General features: G+C 35.0%; 1 protein-coding gene across 1 annotated transcript in view; it reads left to right on the top strand.

The window, feature by feature from the left end:
* LOC122802543 (glutamate carboxypeptidase 2-like) overlaps window positions 1-16,658 on the top strand; it is a 1,225,297-nt gene that overhangs the window by 771,966 nt on the left and 436,673 nt on the right. Inside the window, exons 11-12 of the mRNA XM_044072203.1 lie at window positions 11,461-11,543; window positions 15,281-15,344. Coding sequence (XP_043928138.1) covers window positions 11,461-11,543; window positions 15,281-15,344 — 147 coding nt within the window. The remainder of the gene's footprint in view (window positions 1-11,460; window positions 11,544-15,280; window positions 15,345-16,658) is intronic.

Genomic DNA, 16,658 nt, shown 5'->3' with positions numbered 1-16,658 from the left:
ACCCAACCTTCCACAGAAGGCACACACATGCACGCATTCATGCCTAGGGTCAATTTATAGTGTCCAATCTACATACAGCATGTCTTTGGGATGTGGGAGGAAACCGGAGCACCCAAAGGAAACCCACACGGCCACAGGGAGGACATGCAGACTCCGTACAGAAGGCACCCCATCCGAGGATCGAACCAGAGAACCTCTTGCTGTGAGGTGGCAACACTAACTGCCAAATATCCACAGTACTTTAATTACCGATCACTTTGTATGTGCTCTGTTGGTGTTCATCAATAAATGGGTTCTACAGCTTTGAATTATGGAAACTGTGTTCCATTTAATATTGCTGCTAAGCAACTGTCCTTTAAAGGACAATAAATCTGCCAATAAGCCTGCAGGGAAGTTTTGCTGCTGCGACTAGAGAATTTTTTGATGTTCCAAATCACAGAACATTTTGACCAGTTAGTTAAAGCATCTGTTGCAGTCATTCAGTATCCATTATAGTATTAGTCACTCAAGATTATAAAATTCCCCCATATTTAGCAAATATAAAATTTAACTCGAGTGATGGTGTATATACTGTTTCACCTTGAATGGTATTTTGTAAATGCTTGAGTTCTGGACAAATACTTTCTACTCCAAATTAGTCCGCAGATTACAGAGGGAAGAGTCCAAGCTATTGGGCAGGGCCCTCTTTTCAGTAATATGAGCCCCTTGTTGCCGTTGCTTTGTTTGTTCTCCTGAATAATGAAAATAGGTTTAATGATAATCTGTTTTTATGTGCTGCTCTCACTCACTGGGAGGAACCATTCCCGCTACTCACTGGCTGCTCTGAGTTAGGCCCCCTGTCATTATTAATTCCATAAGCTGATTACGACTCTTCACAGTGTCTGCTGGGACATAATAGCTTTTGGACCTGTGGAAAAATGAATCTTAAACTACTGCTGTTTGCGAGAACATTGGCATGGCCAGCCCAAACTGTTTTCTCCATTTTCTAGTTTCTGTGGAGATGTCATTATCAGCAATTAGTCTGGGTTTTTCAATTAGCAGCTACTTATCTTTTTTTCAAAGCTGAGATAAAACAAACTCTTTCAAACCATAAGACTAAAATCTTATTAAAATAGGGCATGTTTATAAAGGTCTACTGATCTCTGTCAAGCCTCTACTAATGGGATACCGGACCATTTGTAGAGAGTTTATTGCATGAAATTCAAACAGTCCTACCGTATATTATTTTCTGGGAGTCTGCTAATATTAAATGTTCTCTCTTTTTTTCTTTGTGGACATCATTCTCCCATTCTTCAATTTTCTCTAGCATTTCCACTACCAAGCCACAATTTTTGTATACTTAGCCTTAGTGATGGCCATGTGAATTTGTAGTGCCTGCACTGTAATCAAATAGCCTATTAGTGCTAATTTGGTATCCCTTAGATGCTTGTTGTTTAACTTAATGTAGTCTGTTAGATTTGCATTAATCTTGAAAACTTCTTGCAACATTCTGTCTTAACTTATCAAGTTGTGGTCCACTTTCCAAAGTGCTATTTGATTGCTGATCCTGATGGGTGGGGGCCAGTGACTGGGACTGAATGACTCTGTTTATAATACAATTTTTTTTTTGCCAACCTCTCCATGCTGAAGACATACAGCTGCCTCAGGCTATCTTTCAATTGCCCCTTCACTCAGCTTTGGCAAATTTACCAGACTAAAACTCCCTTTCAAGATGGTTCCAGGTACCAGAGTTGAAGGGTTATCTTTTTAACTAATTGGTGCTATACCACAAGGGATACACAAGCCATTCAATAACTACCTTGTTGTAATATACTGCATAAACCTATGGGACTTACAGAGTTATGACATAGGCATTGTTTTACCACTAATGATCTTTAAGAAATGATCAAATGCTCATAATTATAATTTATCAAAATCCTACTGCATGTATTTAAATCTTTTGATGGAATAACTATTTATAGAATACTGTACAATATAATGTGTTTAAGCTAGAATTTTGTAGTGAAAGTGTAGACCTTCCTGCTCATTCATGAACAGAGAAAGAAAAGGAAGCAAACAAATAATGAAACTTGAGGAACCCATTTGTAAGAGTAAATAAAGTCCAAAAATATATAAACACATACTGCTATGTTTCTTCATTGCATCTTTAGTGTGTGCCTTGGTGGAGTATCTTTAATCAAGACTGAGGATAGAATTGATTTGCTGCTGATAACTTCCTCAAAGATGTATATTGTAATGCAATGCGAGACGGAAGCAGAGAAGGCTACAGGGATGCTGGGCTAATGCAAAGTGTTGGTTTCTGAGACTCTGAGTTCCTTCTTCCAGTTTAATATGTACTAAGAAGGCTTCATCTAAGGCTTGGGTTTAGTTCTAGGGTCACACACAAGAATGCACATTTGGCTGGTAGAAAGCAGGCATTGCAGAGTTTCCCAACCTTGAAGGGTATGCAAATGCTGCATATGAGAACAGATTTAAGGAGCTATGCATGCATGTATATATGTATGTACATATAAAGGAACGTATTAATACCTCACCAGTATCTGTTTTACAGATGGTGTTTATAAATCCTTTGAAACTACAGTACATGAAAGGTATATGAAAATAAGCTGAGCTGATTACAATACACATTCATCATTATACCTTTCTGCTTATTTATATTTTAAGAGAGTGGGTCCCTCACCTGTTTAACTCCTTACCTCTGACATGCCTTGGTTATTGCAATATTTCTGGTTATCTCAACAAATCCCTTTATAAGGAGTGCCATAAAGTAGTGAGGGGTGGCAGTAAGTAGTGACAGGTGTAGTCTAAGTTGTGCTGATGAGAAAGTTTTTGGCTCTGTAATGCATCTAGAGGAATGTAACCGGGAGAAGGAAGCAGTTTTATTTATTTATTATTTTTTTTTTTTTGGAAGTTGAGCATGAGTTTTGAGTTACAAAGCCATTTTTCAATGAATATTAACATTTTCTGAGTGACTGTTTTGGAGATATGCCAGGTTATCTGATGAGCATATGAGTGTGGAGTGAACCAGAGAAGAATGGACTGAGACAGACCTGATGAAAACATTTGAATTAGAAGTTTGCTGTGACAAACTGTATCAAAGGCTTTTTTACAAGTCTAGGAATAAGGAGGGACTAGTCTGCCATTATCTTTGGCTTTATTGATGAGACAGTAGCTGTGTCCTGCAGAAGATAGTTTAACAATTGTTTTTGAATACACTTTTTTATTTATAAGTATTGAGACAGGACAGCCAATGTTATTGGCTTCTATTTTATGTAGTCACTTGGAAGGTCATGAGCTGAAATAGAGCACGATTTCAGTTTAAGAGCAATTTTATTGAGGAAGTAGCTACAGGTTTGAAGGTGAAAGTGGATGTGGTGATATGTGGCTATTGGGCAGGGTTGGGATTAGATGCTGGAGAATCTTTGGTTAGTGACACTATACCCTCTATGAAATGAGTTGAATTCTATTGTAGCTTCCAGTGGTGAGTTATTGCGAGAAGGGTTAAGGTTGAGGTTTTGGCTGGGATGAAAGATTTATTTAATGACTGATCAGAATGTTTTAGGGTTGTGTTTTCTATTGCTCTGAATGCTGTTATAGTATATTTTTTGTCTTCATTTACATGCTTTTTAGTATGGTTATGCAACATTCTGAAGTTTTCCAGATATTGTGGTGTTTTATATTTTTGCCATTCTTTCCACGCGCTTTCCTCTATCCCACATTAGCATTCTCCTCCTTTTGGATAGCCAAACTACATTATTTGTTTTTAGTCTCTTCCTTCTAGGAGGTACAAGGCTATTTAGGATATTTTGGAAAATTGTAATGAATTCATTTACAGCATCATCTAAGGGGAGGATTTTTGGGATGTTCCAGTTAGTAGATGATAAGGTACAAATGAATATTTCTGGAATAACTTAGAGAAGTTATGTGTTGTTTTATAAACAAGCTGTTTAAGTAAGTGTCTGAGATATCTGGTTGTATAGACTGGGACATGATCACTGAGAGAGGCTGACGTACCTGTGGTGGTGAATTTGCTAGGGTCTAATACTAGAATCCCATCTAATAAGGAATTTGATGTCTTGCTATAATGTATGGGGCTATTAATTAATTGTTTGAAACTTTGCAAGTACATGCTATATGTAGAGGAGTTACAGGTTATCATGTACATGAACTACTAATCATGAACTTGTAAAACAAAAAAACGGTCAGTTCCAAGACAGTTAACCATTTACTGAGTATAAAACAACTACACATGTCCACTAAGCGCTTTCACCCAGTTGCTTCTTTGAGCATCACCAGAGTGGAAAAACAATTTAAAACAGCATCATATATACACATGTATATAACACACCCCCTGTATCTAAAACCCACCAGGAAAGCCAATAAATTATGTATGCAAATACATAATACATCTTAAAACTGTATCCTAAAAATGTATTTAAACCTATTTAAAAGGCTTAAAGTAAATGTGTGCATTTGTCAAAATACAATTTCTAAAAAAGCTAAAAAGAAAATAAATACTAGAAAAACAATATGGCAAAAATAATAAAATATGTACATTTGTCAAATACAATGTGATTTATATTTCAAAATGCTCGAGATGAAATGTGTTCATTTATACCTGGAGGGTTAGACACATCAAGTCTCAATTACCACAGACACTCTTTTGCTTCCAATAGGGTCTTATCATCTCCACCTTTCTCATTGTAAGGAACACGGTCAATCACAAAAAATAAAAAGTTTTTAAAATCTTTACATTTTTGGCTGTGTACACATAAAGAACTTTGGCTGTGTACATACAAAGAACTAACAGATTTTTTATTTTTAATATCCCTAACGTGCTCTAAAATCCATGTCCTTAACTTCCTTATAGTTTTCCCTACGTAATATGTGGAGCAGCTTATACATGTAGCAACATAAACAACCATCTTCGTGTTGCAGTTACAAAATTCAGGACACCTGATAGCTCACGTGTAGTTGTAAACTGCAAAATATAGTCCATCGTTAATGTATTTACATGTGCTGCAAAATCCACATTTACTTATCTTTGACATCTTATGTATGTTCAAGTTGACATTAGTCTCCAACAGTTCTTTTAAATTTGTACCTCTACTGTAGATAAACTCAGGTGCAATACCTAAAATATCTATAAGTTCATTTCTAAAGACACTTTGCCATGTCTCCTGTACTGTGTTCTTTACTTTAACAGCTACCTCATTATATGGTAATACTAAGGCCCTTCTTTTATTTTTCCTTTCAGAATCAATTTCATTTATATTGTTCATTCCATCTTTTAATAATCCTCCTTTAATATGGGTTTGAATACAATACTTTTGTCCTCCACTTCCTTACTTATTTTTATTAAAATGTCCCAGGGATATCCTCTTTCACTGAGCATGTCCATTAATTTCACCATTTCATTTTGAAAATTTTCATCTGCGCTCACAAGTCTGGACAGCCTCACCATCTGTCTCTTCATAATATTCTTCTTTTGGGTATATGGGTGACAACTGTTAAAATGTAAAAAAGAGTTAGAGTAAGTCTTTTTATAGATATTAGAGTTCAAAATACCTTTATCTTTGTAAATCAAAATATCTAAGTATTCACATTCGTCTTCATGTACCTTACTGGTGAATGTTAGAAATGGTGTAGTTGTGCCTATGTAGTCAACAAATTCATGGACTTCCTCCATTGTCCCCTTCCAAAAAATCAAGATATCATCCAAAAAGCTCAAATACAGAGCTATTTTTGGAAGTATATATTGAGGTAAAAACCCACTGTGCTTTCCAATCTGCTAAAACTAGGTTAGTATATATGGGTGCACATCTGGCACCCATAGCCACACCCATGTTCTGCTTAAAGTATTCACCTTCAAATATAATAAAATTGTAAAAGTAAGACCATTTCCATAAGTTCAACCATTAACTTTTATCTTACAATATGTAGATCCCAATATCTCGTCAGGCAATTCTCAAACATTTCAAGTCTTATATCATGTGGTATGATAGAAATTAAGTTTATCACATCTACAATTACCATAACATAATCTTCATTAATTGTTGTCTGTCTAATCACATCAAGACAGTGCAATGAGTCTATTAGTATATAAGGCAATTGATTTAATACTTTTTTACAAGGAAAATCCACATAAGATGCCATAGCTTCAGTTCATAGGTTCATAGGTTCATAGATTAGTACTAAGCTAACTGCCCTTGCGAGCCATTTTAAGCCTAGCCAATTAGCCCTTGTGAGACTCAAACCCTGCACCTTGTGTTTGTAAGGCAAACACCGTAACCATTAGGCCACCCTCCCAACCCAATCTTTTTTTTCAAAGGTTCAAAGGTTTTTGAACCTTTCGCCAAAACTATGGGTCTGAAAGGTGGATCATTTATACTCTTGTGGATTTTTGGAATACCAAAAATGGATGGCACGATTGGTAAATCTACCATTAAATAATCATAGTCATTCTTACCAATTGTGCCATCCATTAACAACTCATGTAACTGCCAATCAATTTTTGTATATTCTCTGTTAACATCATGCCTAGAGACTCTTTCATATGTTGCTCTGTCATTCAACAAATCAGCCATCTTACATGAATAATCTGTATTGATCATAATCACAACCCCACCCCTCTTATCCGGTTTCATAACCCTATATAAATTTGTAGTTATTAGTTCTTTTAAACAGAACCTTTCACCCTTGGTCATATTGTCTCTCAGAATGTTCTCAGTCAATAAACATCTCCGTATTTGTGACTCACATAACTGTTCAAATATATATACCATAGGGTTGCTGGGAGGAATAAAAGTACTTGATCTTCTTAATGTAAAAAACATTTTCTATTCTAGGGCTGGGGTTGTTAGCAAAAAATAACTCTAGGTTTAATTGCCTTGTATATAATTTAGGATTAATAAAAATCTTGCCAATATCATACCTAAATGTAGGAACGTATGAAAAGCCTTTTTTAAACAATGCAAAGTAATCTTGTGATAATTGTAATGAGGCAAAATTGTAAATTGAAACATGACCATCTCGTACTAATTTGCAATTAAGCCCAGCATTGTGCTCATTATTCTCATGTTGCACTTTATCAGCAGACCTTTCACACTGACCACCACAACTGTATTTCATATCACTGAATTCTATATTGCATAATGAGAAAATATTTGGAGCAGTACACTGCTCACTATCAAACAATTCACTTGATAAAAACATATCATTGTGACTAGAACAATTACTAAATTCATTATCAAATGCATTATGTTCTAAATTGATAAAGCACACTTTGTTCATTAAATCAGGCAAACAACCTTTAAACAAGTCCAATTGTGTGTCATTTAAAGAAGTTAATATAGTCTGTTGCGCCCATAGGGCCTCCTTTGGTTTGTTTGGTATATTTGTCCTCTCCCCCTCCCCTTGTTGAAGCCTTGCTGTTGTTGACCCTGATAACGATCCCGTAACCGGTCCGATCATCTCAGGGGCTGCTGATCTAAATAAGGTTCATTGTCAATACTATCAGAACCTCTTTCAGCACCTCTTTCAGCAGCAACCCTATTCCCTCCATTGGCTGACTCAGTATGAGATCTGATATCATTGGGCCCCAGTTTATCACTAGTGTTTCTGGTGTTAGAATTGTTTTTGTAAGTTCTGAAATGAGCGTATGCTTTGCTTTCAGCGTATTCGCAGCTATCTCTCATTAGTTTGTTATGCTTAATTTTAAGGCCCTTTTTAACAAAAATGTCAATGTCTTTCAATATAGTATTGAAATGTGCTTTAAATTGTCTTCAGTTATCTTTTAAACAGGAAAAAAAATCTTTATCAAATGTCTGTCCTCTTTAGTTTTTTTTTTTTTTTTTTTTTGAGTTCCATGCATAATCGTGTTATTTTCAATATCTGTTAACAAAATATGATAGAGCATCATATGTAGTCCTATCTTGATAATTCAGCATTCTGTCAAATGTATATATACTAGGAACTCAATGTAAATTACTAGATAATCAAAATGAGCTACAGATTTCAAATAAGTCATGTGACCTGGTACTGAAATGAACTACAGATCTCACAGAAGTCATGTGACTTAGTACTGAAGATGCTCATAACAAGAGTAGATTTGGATAAAAATGAAAATGCAGATGTTACCAGATACTCTGTGTTACTTCTTCAGGTGGCACATTAGTACAGGTGTCCAACTCTTGTGCCTAGACCAGAAGCTAAACCTTGGCCATGACAGTAGCATTTCTGTACAAGTGCTGATTGGAACATAGCCCACTTATACAGAGTCAAAAAGCTATGTCACTTATTAGGCATGAGAAAAAGATTACAGTTTCAGTACTTCTACTCAGACTATTATACAGAACAATTCTTTTCACAACCTGTACCATAGAAAGAATTATTAAACCTGACATAGCTTACCACAAAACAGTGAAATTTGGTTTGGCTGATAAATGTGGACCCAATCAAAAAACTATTATTAATTTTAAAACCTACAACCCTTGCCCCTGATAATATACCACCTGTGTACTGATAAAATGGCTGCTGATGCCCCCAGCTTTTCCTGTCTCTCTTCTGCTCAACCATTCCATCACCAAACATTATATCCCAACCTGTGGAAAAGGTGCTATATTCTTCCTCTCCATAAAGGTGGAAGCTCATATGAGCTCTCAAACTTCAGGCCGATAGCCATACTGTCTCTAATCTCAAAACATTGGGTGAAGTGTAACCATTCTCAACTCCTCTTTCTCAATTACAACTGCTGCCTTTCCCCTACACAGCATTGTTTCTGTCTTTTTCAGTGTACATCTACAGCTTGCCTTGGTTTTATAACATTTGCTAGTTAATATTGAAACTCTGTGAACTTAGTCACAGCATTTCTCTTAGATGTATACAAACCTTTTGATACTGTATCCCAACAGAAATTGCTTCAAAAGCTAGTTTTCCTAGGAATACATGATAATTCACTATCTTGGTCCTCCAGCTACCTCTCAAATATCCAAAAAGTAGAATGGCAAAATGATATCTCCTCTTTCCTTCCCTTTGCATGGGTGCCCCCAAGGATCCATTTTAGGTCCGCTGTTTAATATATTCATTAATGATCTCCACATAACTTCGAAACAAGCTGAAATCATACAGTAAGAAGATGATTCAACAATCATCTATTCTGTTAAAAGCATAGATAAACAACTCACCTAAGTGCCTTGCTCCACTATAGAGACCTGGCCATCTTATACACAGCTGCTGCCTTAACCCTAAAAAAATAAAACTGATCTTACAGTATATACCTAAAAGCAATCAACTGGCCACAACATAATTTAAAAATCACTTCCTCTAATAATAACATAGAACAAGTAAGTCAAATTAAGCTTCTAGGAGTCACTATTGATGAAAGCTTAAACGCTGATCATCACATAAAACAATACACCTACAAAAAGGTGGGTGCACTCTATAGAGAAAATAATACTTCATGGATAATGTCAGAAAAAAGTTTTGTTCAGTCCCTTCTCATCCCTACACTACTTTAAGCTACTCTCATCTTAATTACACTACAAGCCACTCAAATCTCATTGTTGGAACAGAGCTAGAATAAAGTGACATAATATGTCACCAATCATCATGGGACACATCACTGTCTGGCCTTAGAATAACTTCAGTGGCTGGAGCTAAGGCATTACTTTACACTTGCCCAGCTAGTCACTATTTTCCACACAAATGCCCTAGTTTGACAAGTATCCTCCAACTTTACAACTAATGTAGCTGACATCCATTGACAAAAAGTTAACTTTTACAAAAGATAGCCACTCACCTGGTGACTCTTTGTAATGCTCTTTCCTAGCCAAAAGTTGGGGTGATTCTCCTAATTCTAAGAAACTCAGTAAACACCAACTCTTTTTAAGGCACAAACACAGGAATACCTAAAAGATACCTGGTTCTTTACATGCACGACTCCTGGATGATAAAAGTCCTGCCCCTTATTACTGACTATTCTTTCTAAGAACATTACCCTTAGTTAATGGTCAAAATCTAATCCTTGTCCTCTACTTACCCTTCTTCCATCCTCTACCTCCTCCTCTTCCATCTATCTACCTAAACATTCTCTATAATATCTTAATACTTTTCCTCCATTTTCTTCTTTCATCTCTTTCTACTGAGTTAATTTCCAAGTATATTTCATAACTTTTTTAGATAATGCTGTTATTAGTTAATAATGCCCTGTTTAAATGTATACTTGTAGATTACTTGTATACCACTGTTTCGGTACTGCATACCTCTGTTTACCATGTACTTCATGTAATGTCCTCCCCCCAGAGGTTTTCTCTCAGGAAATAAGTTTCTAAGCTCATTGCAAGATGTTTCTACTAATTAATTATACTTATTTAAAGTTTGTATATTTGTTGACTACTTGTACTGAATTACAAAATAAAGTAATATATTATTAAAATATATTATTAAATGATGGATTTTGTTCTGGAGCTTTTCTCCCCATGTGTCTGCTGAAAAAGAAGTATCTTTCTGCCTAGTCAAGCTATCTTAGTAAACAAATGCAATGCATAAATATAAATGCATAAATAAAATAACAACCTTTGGTGCATTTAATATGAGGCAAAAGCAGGTATGACTATAATGCCTGTGCAGTTCCAAAACATTGCAACAATCTTCCATCTCTAATCCAAACTTCACTTCTTTTGAATGAATTTAAAACAAGCAGCAGAAGTGTTATATATCAGATAGTCTGGTCTCTGTCACCCTTAATTTACTGCATTATAATACAACTGAATCTTCATTATCTCATCAATGATTCCTGAAGTTTATCAGTTGAGAATATGTTGCTGTGTCTAACTATTCACTGTATATAATGTATATATGAGGGACTATTCATTATATTTATATAGTAACAGTTTGACCTTTGTGTTAATCCAGTTATGTATCTTTGTTGAAATACCTCCTGGAATTCATGCTACACTGTTGTATAACATTTGCAAAACTCATGACTTATGTACTGATTGCAGTTTAAATAGAATGCAGTTCTCATGATTATTAGCTGTAAATTCACTAGCCACATGCAGTTATTACTGAAATCTGTATATACTATAACCATTTTAGTCAAACCATAAAAATGAATGTACATGTCAGCCCTATTAATTTTTAAATATGAATATGTATTAGCTGAAGTTTTTGTCACTAGCCTTAACCTAAATGATGTCTTTCCAACTAGACATCATGGTAATCAAACTGAAAACAAATGAATGAATGATTGAACGAAGGAAATAAATAATATGCATGCATCATGCAGAGTTATTGACCCACAATAGCACTGGATACTCAACCTTAACAGGACATGTAATATCAGTATAGTCTTTCTCATTAACACTGATACTGTCGGCTCTGATGTATACTCCATCCACTTTGGGGTTCATAACTGCTCATTTTCATATGAGCCTAAAGGTATTAATTTATGTTTTTCAGGTTGGAGGCCTAGAAGGACAATTATATTTGCCAGTTGGGATGCTGAAGAATTTGGATTACTGGGTTCCACTGAGTGGGTTGAGGTAAGCTGAGTATGCAAATAGAGTAAATAAAAAAAGGAAAATCAAACCATAAGTTTGCCAATCTTATTTTTTTCCCAGGCAATCAGATTACCTCATTACATAAAGAAGTTATTCTTCCACATTTTTCAGTTTCCCAATGAACTAGGAGTTCAGCAGATCTAACAATGGAACCATACCACAGAACTGGTCAGCTGGCCTGTTTCTTGTTATCTTAAAACGTACTTTTCATTGCAGTGTTAGATGGACTCTGGTCCATGCAAGCAGTATATAAAATATGCCTGAGATAGTAACTGTAAGAGCTTTGATTTTCCCCCTCTTAGTTGGAGTAACATTATGCCTGGTAAACCCAATCAAGTTATACTAGTAGTACCAGTTTCACTAGAAAATATATTTCATGTTTATCAGCATTTGTAATGTTCAGCCATTCTTTAAATTGGTAATGCTCATTTATGATGGACTCATTGAACACTTTGACCAATGAGTGTGCATACTGTAAGTGAAACCACTTAAAACCGTACATTGAGATAGGAAGCACAGAGTACAAAAGCTTCAGGGGAATAACACATGTAAAAACACTTCATTAGAGGATACAGAATAAGAATGGATGCCAGTAAGCCAGGGAGGCTGCGACCACTTCAAACATCTGGTAGTACAATACAGACTGCATTGTAAGTGGAGAAAGGACTGCATATAAAACTAAAACCACCATACCAAGGAGGTTTTAGGCAATACTGACAGCATGTGAAGTTGCATTAATTATCATAAATATTAGATGCATCGCATGCTAAAGATTTGGGAAAGATAATAATAATAATACCCTGACCAGACTCACCTGGTTGGAATAAATAATGCCATACACCCCCCCCCCCCACAAAACATCAGCTATCAGACAGTGATATTAACAAATAGATGGTGCTCATCCCAAGGCACCGCATACAGGAAACAAAGTAAAGTAGGATACTTAATAAAGTATCAGGTGGATACACATGGCAGGAAACAACTGCCATGTTTAACACACTGCAAGTTATTACATCTTCCATGTAATCTGTTATAGTTAAAAAGTTATTAAAATAGCTCTGTGCTTAAGCGACACTTCTCAGAAGTATTATTTTCCTGAAAATGCAAATGTGGAAATTTGATTGTTGTAGATTAATCTGTATTACAAAAAGCCATGAGGCATCTAAAAATTCAAAGCCATTAAAAATAATAGCAATGAAATAAAGCAACTCTAGACTTTTTTAGAATTTGTAAGAGATAATACATGTGGTGAAAGGCTTTTTTGTTGTTTTTGTTTTTGCATTTGGATCAAAAATGTCAGACAGCAAATTAGTGAAATGATTTTGCTCTCAGAGAAGGGAACTGATATGAAGAAGCTGATTAACTATTTCATTCTGCAGCACAGAGAAGTTCATATAGTTGAAGTATTGTTTAAATCTCTGTCCCCACAATCCCAGTTGCAGTTTAGCTTGCATATGTGATGCATACACACACACACACACACACACACACACACACACACACACACACACACACACACACATTTGAGTGCAAGTGCTTTTTCTTTGTGTGCCCAACATTTAAAAAGCAGTAGGGCACACAGAGCTCTGAATGTGATACAGGACACCTAGGTTTAAGCAGTGGGTTCAGTCACTGTAGGAACATGCTGGGTGATAGGGACTGGGTAGCAAGTGCCAATTTCCATTCTTTGGAGAAAAGTGGAGGTTCTGTCCCAGCCAGGCTTCCACAAATTGGTGAACATGTTGGTAGAGATATAAGTAAAGGACCATGCATGTGACAAGCCTATAGGCATCACTGTTAGATAACCTTGCATCCAGTTACACCCCCCTACAAAATAATTATATTCCAGAAATATCTTCTCCACATTTACTATGGTTGACATAATTATGTGCTTGTTAAAAATGATATGATCAAAACATCTATGTATATTATTATATAGTGCTAATCTATGCTTCCATAAACAGTATTATTGTATGTGTAATCATCTTTTGAACGAATGTCTTTGTATCTGTATTCTTATTCAGTATCTGCATTTCTTATGTAATAATATTAACCCCATGATTATATTTCCTTGTTACCACAGATTATAATGTTCATGTTTTGTGTTGTCAGTTAACCACAGGAGATGCTTGAAAAAGGGCCCTCAGACTCATTACCCATTTAATAAATGAAGATAAAAAAATAATAAAATAAAGGCATACGTATATAAATTCAATAGAAAATAGTAATCAGAGGTAGAAATGAAGTAAAAAAATAAAATAAGAAAGCAGCTTACTAAAAATAAATAGAAAAAGCAAGTCAGTTGAATAAGTTAGATCACATTATCTGAAGCCATATCCACTTTCAAAACAATTAACCTTTTGCCATTCTTTTCTTGCAATGCAGTAAATGCAGTTTTCCACAAATGTTGAAAAAATCATGCATTTTTTAAGGAACATTTAGAAAAATGTTTTTAATGGTAGTACTGTATATGGAATATTATTACAGAAGCAAAAAAATATTTAAAAATGATCCAGTCTTGTAAATGATTTTTTGGAAGAAGTATTCTGTAGATAAACCATTATATATAGTTACATGACTACACACAGTAAACTTAATGCATATATTTTTGCATGTATTGCACTGACTTTTAGAAGTCCTCCAGTATGCACAGCATTCACATGACACAAGCACCTAAGACAATGTTAAGTCCCATGAGGGTCTACTTAATGTACTGATTGTCAGTCATCTTAAAGAACTGGAAAACAAAGAACATATGTTATCCATATTGACAAAAGCCATATAAACACTTTTTGAAGTACTGAGTACAAAATTAAAATACATAATTGATGCCATTTAAAAAACATAAAGTTGTTTTTAAAAGCAGAATCAAATGAACAATTAGATGCAGGTAGTATTCCTATGAAGCACACGTTAACTTGTTCACAGGATTAGCAGTTAGATAAGTTGCATGGTAACCAAGTACGGCAACCTAAGTTTTAAAATAGGCTTGTGCTGCTGAAGACACTGTCATGTAGAAAAAGGCAGAGATGCCATTGATTGCTGTTTGCTGGCAATGGAGTAACATCTGCAGCAGATTTAATGGATGTCAAAATCCCAATATTTCAGACATCACTGTATATCCAATTCCCATTTAAAACTGAAACCACACTATCTCCATGGCTAATATATAGCTTAAATAACTAACAATAACTCACTTTCATCATAGATCCTTGGAAAAAGCCAAGTCCTACTGCTTAATTCATTTCTCAGTAGGAATATAAAGTTATTGAATTCCTTCTTGAAAATGGGACGTTACACATCAGTGGTGAATATCTGGCTACCCTGGTCAGTGGTACATAGAAAAATCCAGTAGGGACAGGAAGTGCGCTTATGCCATCTCTGTAGGCATGAGTATGGTACAGGTAACAGAATGGTTGAGTGAAAAGCATGAATACTAAAAGCAGATGTGATGTACATGTTTGTTTATACATTTGTTTATATATTTATGTATTTATTTATTTATTAGCTTTTGTCATTGGTTAACAGGTAGACTGAACCAAATGGTCTATTTTCAAGTTCAGTCTGGAGTCATGCAGTAAAGAAAGATTATGTTGTCATGAAGCATGCACAGGAAGTCAAATACATAAATAGTGTCTATACCTATATCAACAGTAAACATTTCTTAACCTTCTAATAATTAGTATAAATAAATAGAATAAAACTTTTTCTTTCCAAAGGAAAATGCCAAAATTCTCCAGTCACGAGGAGTTGCCTACATTAATGCTGATTCTTCTGTTGAAGGTAACTATAAATATCACGTCATTTTTCTGAGAAAATTTTAATTTAGTTATGTTAATTACCTTCAAGGCAGATACCTACTTTCTTAATAACAGATTTTATCAATTGTGTACCTACCATTTCTCCATCAGCTGATTTATTTTCATTTGTATAGATGTAACTTCAGTTTGTCATATATATGTGTGTGTGTGTGTGTGTGTGTGTGTGTGTGTGTGTGTGTGTGTGTGTGTGTGTGTGTGTCTTTCCTTAACAGTTGCTTTATAATACTCTTTGTAATTGTATCTGCTTACATTTTGCCTTGCTGCTGCTATAGTTGTTCTACAGATATCCATCCTCCAACAAATAATGGTGGTTAATGTTTGTTTTTTACCTTGTTAAATAGTGGGTAACAGCTGTCAAGTAATTTAATAATCATGCAGTTATCATTCTTATCAGTTAAAATGCTTTACATTTAGCAAGCTAGAGACAAGGTTAAGATAAAAAGTAATCTATATATATATATATATATATATATATATATATATATATATATATGTAGATATATCTACTGCGGTGGTGGTGCTGCGGTAGCATTGTCGCCTCACAGCAAGACGTTGTCCTGTTCGATGCTCAGCTAAAACATCTTCTGTGTGGAGACATGCGACATGGGTGTACCTCCATTGAAGGTTGTACGTCAGGGCTGGCAACTCGGTACGTAAAAATCTGCTGCTAATCATTAGCGGACCGGAGTTCCGCTGTGGTGACCCCTAACCGGGAAAAGCCGAAAGATACAACATATATATATATATATATATATATATATATAGATATATATATATGTATATATATATATATATATATATATATATATATATATATATGCAGATAAAAATTTATCTATATAAAATATAAAGAATAAGTACCTTACAGAGTAACAATATTATACTTGTTGATATTCTGCAGTTTATTATTTTTTTTCTTTGTATGTAGCCATTTGTTATACCTCATTGCTTCTACTATGTGTATAGATGTTTCACATGTCAGCACATAAGCACCTGTAATCAATGAGCTATGCATACCTAATGAAAATGCAAGTTATCCATATATCAGTTCATTTGCTACTAATATTCTGGCATGATATGTTTTGTGAGTCTGTTGTTGACTTTCTAATTCCATGAGGGAAACATTAGCTTTTTATGTGTGTGTAAGACTGTACCCAAAGCTTTTGCTTTGGGAGGCTGTACTTCCTTACACATTTGCAGCACAATATCATATTATCTGTGGTTATATCAAGCATCAAGAAAAAATGTCAGGACAGGGTGAAATAGTGGCTGCATA

This window comes from Protopterus annectens, chromosome 5.part0 (genome assembly GCF_019279795.1).
Source record: "Protopterus annectens isolate FY-2018-M chromosome 5.part0, PAN1.0, whole genome shotgun sequence".
Lineage (NCBI taxonomy): Eukaryota > Metazoa > Chordata > Ceratodontiformes > Protopteridae > Protopterus > Protopterus annectens.
The sequence above is the reverse complement of the archived record's forward strand: the minus strand, read 5'-3'. Positions and strand labels throughout refer to the sequence as shown.